The sequence below is a fragment of the Rhinatrema bivittatum genome, chromosome 19 (genome assembly GCF_901001135.1).
Source record: "Rhinatrema bivittatum chromosome 19, aRhiBiv1.1, whole genome shotgun sequence".
In the NCBI taxonomy this organism is placed as follows: Eukaryota; Metazoa; Chordata; class Amphibia; order Gymnophiona; family Rhinatrematidae; genus Rhinatrema; species Rhinatrema bivittatum.
This window is the reverse complement of record NC_042633.1, coordinates 39607247-39617413: the sequence shown is the minus strand read 5'-3', so window position 1 is coordinate 39617413 and position 10167 is coordinate 39607247. Positions and strand designations below refer to the sequence as shown.

Sequence of the window (10167 nt, the reverse complement as noted above, 5' to 3'; positions counted from 1 at the left end):
CTGCTTCATTTTTTTGAAGGGGTTAATAAACATGTGGATAAAGGTGAACTGGTAGATATAGTATACTTGGATTTTCAGAAGGCATTTAACAAAGTTCCTCATGAGAGGCTTCTAGGAAAAGTAAAAAGTCATGGGATAGGTGGCGATGTCCTTTCGTGGATTACAAACTGGCTAAAAGACAGGAAACAGAGAGTAGGATTAAATGGACAATTTTCTCAGTGGAAAAGGGATACAGAGCCTGTCACCTCTAGGAATGGAGGGATCAGGGGATGGATGCAGGGATACAGAGCCTGTCACCTCTAGGACTGGAGGGCTCAGGGGATGGGTGCAGGGATACAGAGCCTGTCATCTCTAGGACTGGAGGGAGCAGGGGATGGGAGCAGGGATACAGAGCATGTCACCTCTAGGACTGGAGGGATCAGGGGATGGGTGCAGGGATACAGAGCCTGTCATCTCTAGGACTGGAGGGATCAGGGGATGGGAGCAGGGATACAGAGCATGTCACCTCTAGGACTGGAGGGATCAGGGGATGGGTGCAGGGATACAGAGCCTGTCACCTCTAGGACTGGAGGGATCAGTGGATGGGAGCAGGGACACAGAGCTATATGGCTAGTGTGTATTTCCTTTATCAGCCCAGCTTGTTCTGTTTTCCAATTTTCTCCCCCCAAGAGGAGGTGTATTGGTGTTCTAGGGCACATTGCGATATTTGCTTTGCCATCTTTTCATAGGCTGGGTTTGAGTTCTGAGTGTCTGTGCTGGTAGAGTAGGTTTGCTACATAGGTGCCGAGTGCCTTTTTTTCTGTTACTTCACAGAAAGCCTGGTGGTAGAGGGAGTTTGCGTCTCTTACTGAGGTGACCCCAGAATTTGAATATTCTTTGTTGTATGGTGAGTTGTTGGGGGGGGGGGGGGGAGGGAGGAGAGAGTGTCCTAATCCTTCTCTGCTCCCGTTATTAGGGGTGTTTCTCTTGACACAATTTGAGCAGTGGTGGTGCAGGACCTCTTGCGAGGTTGTGTCGCATCCTGTATAGTTTGGGGGTTAATGATAAACCCCACAACATTATTGCTCGGGATGTTACAGCAAGGTGCCCCCGTCTATAACCTCTTTCCGTCCAGCGCGGAGCTCGCACTCCACAAGCCTCAACCTGTCCAGACAGCAGAGGGGGGGGGGAGGCTCGTACCCGCTTCTTACCCTAAGACCGCCTTTAGTTCTCCCCAAGTCCCTCCCTTGAACCCGCTCTGCCGAGTTCCAGGTGCACGGTGCAGCGCAAGAACCTGAACAGAAAATAAAGGAATAAGCCCTGGAGGTGATCCGTCCACCCCCAACGCCCCCCCCCCCTCCCTCCCGTCATGCCCTTACATATCACGCTGTGCGCGCACACCCAGACACGGAGCGGCCGCATAGCACGGATTCCTCAGAACATTGCCCCCAGCGTTTGTGAAGGGGGAGATGAGGACTGGAGGGGGGGGGGGAATGGGAGAAAGAGGCCCCCCTGTAGGACAGGTATGAATTAGACACAATCAATTTAATGTATTGGTGTGCAACTGCAGAAAACTGGGAAGAAAAAAAAAACAACCCCTAAGGCAGGAAGAGGCGAGCTGAAACTCATTCTCCCAGTGGCATTTCGGAGGTGCCAGCGGGCGTCGTCGTCGCTGGGGGACGTCCATTCGTGCTTCGGGCCTTGGCACGTCCCGGTGCCCGCCCTGGCTGTCCTCTCTCCCCAATGGATCCCCAGCTCCAACTTGTCGAGGGGGGCCTGTAAACATACGCGGCTCGTGGGAAGCGGGGGCTGTGTGTCTGTGTTTTGGGGGGGGGGGGGTTGTGAGCGTTCGTGCCGACCTGGGTGCATTTCTGTTGGTGGGGGAAGGGAGCCTTGTTTTTTTGGCTGGAGTCGCCGGTTCCTGAGATTGCCAGCACAGGAATGTACGCTGGCTGCCGTTGACCCGGCACACGGGGGACGGAAGCCCGCAGAGGAGCTGGTCGGTGATTTAATCATAACAAAAGAGTACCTTTCAGCTGGCATTACTTCATCTCTGTACATGGTGCCACTAATTTTAAGAGAGGAGTTTTGTATATATTTTTCATGAATCCCCTCCTCCTCCTCCTCCTGTCAAGGTGTTTTGAGTCCCCAGGGTTGAGTATCATGATATCATCAGAAAAAGGATAAATCAAGAGACACATAGCACTGAGGGAGGAGTTAGAAAAGACAGGCAACCTCAGACAGAAAGAAAACTGACAGAACCTCAACCAGAATGTCCTCAGTGTTGCAATAAAAGCACTGTCATGCTCGATTTCCATGCACAGCAATACCAACCACGAATACCCTATAAAAGTGCCAACTTATCAAAGAAGCACACACTGCACCGATAACACAGACAGGGAACCAATTTACCAAAGGAGCGCACACTGCACCGATAACAGTGATAAGGAGCCAATTTATCAAAGGAGCGCACACTGCACCGATAACAGTGATAAGGAGCCAATTTATCAAAGGAGCGCACACTGCACCGATAACAGTGATAAGGAGCCAATTTATCAAAGGAGCGCACACTGCACCGATAACAGTGATAAGGAGCCAATTTATCAAATGAGTGCACACTGCACAGATAACAGTGATAAGGAGCCAGTTTATCAAAGGAGCGCACACTGCACCGATAACAGTGATAAGGAGCCAATTTATCAAAGGAGCGCACACTGCACAGATAACAGTGATAAGGAGCCAGTTTATCAAAGGAGTGCACGCTGCACTAACACTGCATTGATCTGGCCTCATCATACACCTCCTGTACCTGATATCCACGGCCCTATTTCCTGAAAAGATGCATTTTAGAAAGAACACAGCCTGCACCTTGAATGGCCCTTTCTCTCTGCAGTAATATTAAAAAAACAAAACACATTTCTAACCAAGAATTAGGCAGGTCTAAGCCGGAAGTCCCACAATGGTCATAATCCCCCCCCGGACAAGGTTTTCATTTTACACGCTATGTATAGCACTAGGTCTGCCTCTGAGAAGCCCCACGGGCCATGCTCATCAACAGATCAACAATCGCTGCTTTATTCCTGCTCCTTACCCTTTACCCCCTCCCTGTCAAATCTCCACTGGTTTAATTTCTCTCCGTCCAAGGCCAGTCTGGTGTTTGGCAGGAAGCTGATTAGAATATAACGGCTCTTTTCTTCCCCTGAAATCCTGCCAAGTCAGCCACTCGCCACCCAGGATACAATATCTGGGGACGCCTCCTTTGCCCCTGACGGATCACAGAGTCCTTCACACTGAGCAAATATAGTGCAATGATTGAAAAAATTGATGAGGGAATTATATAACAGAGAGGAGGCAGCAGCAGGGAGCACTGGGGAGGGAGGCAGAGAAATGTGTCTGCATCCTAATCCCCGGCTCTGCCACTGACTCTCTGTGTGTGACCTCAGGGGGAGTCACTTTATCCCCCTGTGCCTCAGCTCTAATCCCCGGCTCTGTCACTGACTGTGTGTGACCTCAGGGTGAGTCACTTTATCCCCCTGTGCCTCAGTTCTAATCCCCGGCTCTGTCACTGACTCTCTGTGTGTGACCTTAGGGTAAGTCACTTTATCTCCCTGTGCCTCAGCTCTAATCCCCGGCTCTGTCACTGACTGTGTGTGACCTCAGGGGGAGTCACTTTATCCCCCTGTGCCTCAGCTCTAATCCCCGGCTCTGTCACTGACTGTGTGTGACCTCAGGGGGAGTCACTTTATCCCCCTGTGCCTCAGCTCTAATCCCCAGCTCTGTCACTGACTCTCTCTGTGTGACCTCAGGGGGAGTCACTTTATCCCCCTGTGCCTCAGCTCTAATCCCCAGCTCTGTCACTGACTCTCTGTGTGTGACCTCAGGGGGAGTCACTTTATGCAAGAGGCAGTTTGCACCCCTCAAGCAAGATTAAGATAGGCAGAGAAACCAGCCCTGCAACCCCTGATGCTCACAGGAAAAAGCAGGAACTACAAGGCCCAACATGCACTGGGGGCAAAGCCAGGCATGGATCATCCTGGCCGGCTGGATCTGGCAGCCATCTCTGTCTAAAGGCGCATGAAAAAGAGCCGAGGAAAGTCGAGGGCCTGCACTGTGAGTGCTTGATGGGAGCTCGTCTCACTGCAACCCAAAGAGGCAGGGAGAGGCGAGCAGTCCTAAATGTCACATTCCTAAGCAGGCACGCGCTTTTCCGAGCGGCACCTGCGGAGAAAGATGGGGGCTGATGGAAGAATTCAGCTTCTTTCTCCCCGGAGATTCGTCAGAAACAAAATGCAGCCCACGTGTAAGACACAGCTGCAGCCCCAGCCCTGCGTAAACAGCGCTGCAAGGAAGTGGCGGCTCTGGCAAACCAGCCCCTTTCCACGCAAGGGCGGGGTGGGCGTGCCAGGGAGTGGCTGCGCAGGGAGTTGGTGGCAGCAGTGGGATTTTCCTCTCGTTTGTGTCGCGTCGGGCGTTTTCCACAGGGGCATTTTCGCATCGAAATCCGTTTGTATTTGCATTTTTTGTTTTGGTTTTTTTAAAATTTGGGTCCAGCTGGTTCTAAACGTATCTTTTGAATGAAGAAAAATGTTTCCTCAGATCTTGTGCATTAATTATAGCAGACGCATAAACCTAATGCCCCCCCCCCATGGCATAGATATTAGTGGGGAGGAAAGCGGCACCTGGCTCCAGGATTACGCCTTTGTCTGTGTGTCCCTCCGTACAGAGTTAGAAGGCCGTTGGGCTCCTGTGGTTTACCAGTTTTGGGTCATTTGTAGGAAGCTGGGGTTGGAAGGTATTGGGGAGGTGGAGAGGAAGGGGAGGGCACTGATGGGGCAGCCCTGTATTAGTCAATAGATTGATCCTATCCCCTACCATATAAAGACACACACACACACTCACTCATAGCCAGGCACACAGTGAAACACTCACTCACTCACTCATAGGCAGGCACACAGTGAAACACTCACTCACTCACTCACAGTGAATCTCACAGGCGCAGTGGCACACCCCTCACACACTCACTCACTCATAGCCAGGCACACAGTGAGACACTCACTCACTCACTCACAGTGAATCTCACAGGTGCAGTGGCACACCCCTACACACACTCACTCACTCACTCATAGCCAGGCACACAGTGAGACACTCACTCACTCACTCACAGTGAATCTCACAGGTGCAGTGGCACACCCCTACACACACTCACTCACTCACTCATAGCCAGGCACACAGTGAGACACTCACTCACTCACAGTGAATCTCACAGGCGCAGTGGCACACCCCTACACACACTCACTCACTCACTCACTCATAGCCAGGCACACAGTGAGACACTCACTCACTCACTCACAGTGAATCTCACAGGTGCAGTGGCACACCCCTACACACACTCACTCACTCACTCATAGCCAGGCACACAGTGAGACACTCACTCACTCACTCACAGTGAATCTCACAGGTGCAGTGGCACACCCCTCACACACTCACTCACTCACTCATAGCCAGGCACACAGTGAGACACTCACTCACTCACAGTGAATCTCACAGGTGCAGTGGCACACCCCTCACACACTCACTCACTCATAGCCAGGCACACAGTGAGACACTCACTCACTCACAGTGAATCTCACAGGTGCAGTGGCACACCCCTACACACACTCACTCACTCACTCACTCATAGCCAGGCACACAGTGAGACACTCACTCACTCACAGTGAATCTCACAGGTGCAGTGGCACACCCCTCACACACTCACTCACTCACTCATAGCCAGGCACACAGTGAGACACTCACTCACTCACTCACAGTGAATCTCACAGGTGCAGTGCCCCCCCCCCCTACACACACTCACTCACTCATAGCCAGGCACACAGTGAAACACTCACTCACTCACTCACAGTGAATCTCACAGGTGCAGTGGCCCACCCCTACACACACTCACTCACTCATAGCCAGGCACACAGTGAAACACTCACTCACTCACTCACAGTGAATCTCACAGGTGCAGTGGACCCCCGCCCCCCCCACAATCATAGCCAGGCACACAGTGAAGCACTCACTCACTCACAGTGAATCTCACAGGCACAGTGGCACACCCCTACACACACACACACACACACACACACCACACACACACACAGGCTCTGCTTGGCTGAGCTACTGTCAGTTTTAAGCCTACCAGAAAGCCCTGGAATGCATTTCCCTGCTCGGTGTCTCCTTTTGAGGGGACCCCCGCCCCCCCCTCTCCCACCTTGCTCCTGCCATACCTGAACAGACCCGCCTGGGGTGAAATGGAGCCTGGAAGGATTTACAATACAAAACATGTTTTCTCATGGGACAGTAATGCTCTGCTGCCGGGTTCAGTTACAGATCGCAGAGCTGCGGCTGCACAGTCTGACACAAATTTCGTGTGTGTGTGTGTGTGTGGTGTGGTGTGTGTGTGTGTGCTGGGGGGGGGGGGCGAGGAGGGAGTGAGGAAGTTTCCTGACTCTACGAGAGAGAGGGAGATAGAGACAGAGGGAGGAAGAGAAAGGAGAGAGAGAGAGAAGGGAAGGGAAGGGAAGGGAGCGAACTCTATAGGAGTCATCCTGCAAATCCCCTCAGGGACCTGATTTGACCCAAGTTGCAGGGGAGGGTGCAGAGCCTGGGAAAGACAGAGCGAGGGGAGAACGAGAGAGAGAGAGAGAGAGAGACAGTGCAGAGAGAGAGACGGTGCAGAGAGGGAGGGAGACGGTGCAGAGAGGGAGGGAGAGAGACAGAGAGAGAGAGAGACAGAGAGAGAGACGGTGCAGAGAGGGAGGGAGGGAGAGAGAGAGAGAGCCGGTGCAGAGAGGGAGGGAGAGAGACAGTGGGCACAAAGAGAGCTCTGAACGCATCTGACACAAGTCAAGGGGGGGGGGGGACGGGGGGAGAGCCTGGGAGCAGGAGATCCTGAGCGCCAGGAGGAGAGGGAGACACGTCCTACAGCTTTCATTCTACGATCGCCCTGGACCTGATGTGAGTTTTCAGCCGGCGGAGAGAGCAGGGGGGGCACAGAAGGATTGAGAATACCCCCCCCCCCTCGCTGTCCTATGGCTGCATCGCGCCTGGAAGGGCTGGAAGGCGAGGTCTGAAGGATCCCGGGGAGATGGGGGAGTGCCGGAGGTGCTGCTGCTGGAATTTCGGGAAACATCTGTCCCTCTTCCTGGCCTTGATTCTGCAAGGACCCCCCAGATCTCAAGCAGGTACGGTCCCCCCACCACCCTGTAACTCCCTTCTGGTTTCTCAGGGCTGCATGGCAGCTGAGCTCCCGCAGCCTCTCCACGGGATTTCTTTCCAGGGATAAACGTCCTGAGGTTGCTGTGCTACTCCCCTCGATTGCATAGATAGGAAGCTTAGCAACAAATAATATCTATCTATATCTGTATCTATCGGGCGAGGCTCTTTATTGGAGACTAAACGCATTTCTTGACTAGTGGCTGACACCCGGACCCGCCCTGGCCCAAAAATATGCCAACTATGCTTTAGGCCATGGTTAGCAAGCTTGAAATGAGTGGTAGGTAACCCTGGGCTGCGAGGGCCGCAAGCCCCTCGGATTCCTCTCACGCAAATCTGCAGGAGTAATTTCAATTGACATCCATTTTTAGTTCGAAAAGCCGAGAGTTATGTAAAAAATGTGATTGAAACCGATGGTTTGTTTTTTTTTTTCCTCACGTAAAAAGATAATTATAAAAAGTAGCAGAGAAACATCCCTCACTTCCTCCCCCCGCCACTACACCTCCGATTAGGACAGCAGAACGGGCCAGGCTGCCACAGATCCCTGCAGGGAAGCTGCGCACCAGTTAGAAAACCTCACCTCAGTCACACACGCAGAACCTCCCCAAATACAGAAAAACAGAAACTGGATTGGAAACCACAACAAGCCAAACTCTGTATGCGGTGCAACAATGGAAAAACAGAAGCATTTCCAACCAATACCATGCCCCATTAAACATCAAACAACAAAAAGAAGAAATATAAAACAATCAATAACATCAGACCAATAGAAAGAATAACTGTTTCAAAACAGCTGATGAATAGAACAACATCCAATAATCAAAAACTCAGACACAACATTTTTAAAGTTTTCCAAACACCAATAAAATATTTCAAAACAGCACAAACATCAAATAACACCCAATAATTTAAACTTATAAGGATAAAAAAAACCCAAAACTACTTTTCATACTTGGGAACTTTTAATTTCCAGTCACCCTGAGATTGTCAGAAATTAGTTGGGGTGGGGGAGGATGCACACAAACTTTCTCCTCACTCTCTCACATACACACACACACACACACACACACACACAATCTCTCCCCCACATGCAATCACAAACACATGCTCTAGTTCTCTTTCCCTCCCACATACACACGCTCTGTCTCCCACATGCAGTCACACACACATGGCTTCTCTCTCTCATGTTGTCACACATACACATGCTCTCGCTCCCTCACATGCAATCACATGCATGCATGCTCTCTCTCATTCTCCCACATGCAATTTCATACAGCCTCTCTCTCCCACATGCAATCACACCCATGCACACTCTTGCTCTTCCACATGCAATCACACACACACACGCTCTTTCTCCCACATGCAATCACACACACAATCTGATCCCACATGCAATTGCACCCACACATGCTCTCTCTCACATGCAATCACACACATGCTCTTACATTCTCCCACATGCAATCACAAACACATGCTCTCTCTCTCTCACATGCAATCACACACATACACTCTCTCTCTCGCATGCAATCACACAAATGCTCTTACATTCTCCCACATGCAATCACACACATGCTCTTACATTCTCCCACATGCAATCACAAACACATGCTCTCTCTCTCTCACATGCAATCACACACATACACTCTCTCTCTCGCATGCAATCACACAAATGCTCTTACATTCTCCACATGCAATCACACACATGCTCTTACATTCTCCCACATGCAATCACAAACACATGCTCTCTCTCCCTCACATGCAATCACAAACACATGCTCGCTCTCTTCCTCACATGCAATCACACACATACACTCTCTCGCTCGCATGCGATCTCCCACACACATGATCTCGCTCTCTCCCACGCGCAATTACACCCACACATGCTCTTTTCTCCCCCACATGCAGTCACACGCACACTTTCTCTCTCTCAGTTGCATGCAAGCACACAAAAGCTCACTCTCTCTCTTATGCAATCACACACACACACGTTCTCTTCCATATGTAATCACACACACATTCTCTCTCTCTCCCAAATGAAATCTCTCACATACACATATGCTCTCTTTCTCTCCCCCTCATATGCACTCTCATACACTCACACTCATACACACACTGGCTCTCACCCACACTACCTACCCATACACATACTTACACACAGACTCTCATCCGTGTCCGTCCATATCCAAAGGCTCACACGCACACTTTCAGGGCCTAGGTATCTTCTTCAGCCGCCGGCGGGATGGGTCCGTTGGCGGCCGCTGGGTCCCTCCCTCTCTCTTCCACACCACCATAGGATGGACTCTGCAGCAGCCTCCAGGAGCCCCCCCTCTCTCCTTGGCCTCCATGGGATGGGCTCTGTGGTGACCTGCTTGGGTCGTGGAGCTGGCAGCAGCAGAAGTGTTTAACCCAACGTCGCCTGCTGCCGCCACGGGGGCTGTAAAGGTTGGTCCCGCTGCAGCAGGAGAGGATGCTTGGTTGAACGCGACTCCTGCTGCCTGCGCCACGTCGGCACCCTGCTGCCGCTTATGGCACCCGTTGCCGTAGATTGCCGACCCCTGTTTCAGGCCCTTTTAGTTCAAAGAAAACAAACTGTCTTGGTGCACGAACCGATGCGCCGTAATAAGCAAAGACAAGACTTCTGCTTTTGTTGTCTCTTTATTTCAAAGTTTTGGTGGTAAGAGTGCATGAGAACGGTGGTTTCACTGCTGTTATCCCGCGACTTACTACACAGGAACTCATTTTAGGTCTTTGGATTCTTGGTAGAAAAATGAGTGAACATAAAATTAGATGCAACTGCCGACAAAATCTTTAAAAACCTAAATTTAAAACATAGACTGAGCGGTCAAATCTAGAACCAAACTGCAATGCAACGCAAGGGCTGCTTGGTAAGTAGAAAATTGTTGACTTTTTTCGTTCAGAAACTTAATTACTTAC

The 10167-nt window shown here is 51.0% G+C and overlaps 1 protein-coding gene across 1 annotated transcript in view; it reads left to right on the top strand.

Annotated features, from left to right (window-relative positions):
• The first annotated feature begins 6755 nt into the window (after window positions 1–6755).
• Window positions 6756–10167, top strand: part of COL5A3 (collagen type V alpha 3 chain) — a 123314-nt gene continuing 119902 nt past the window's right edge. The window contains exon 1 of the mRNA XM_029584539.1: window positions 6756–7202. Within this exon, the coding sequence (XP_029440399.1) occupies window positions 7106–7202 (97 nt within the window). The 5' untranslated portion in view covers window positions 6756–7105. The remainder of the gene's footprint in view (window positions 7203–10167) is intronic.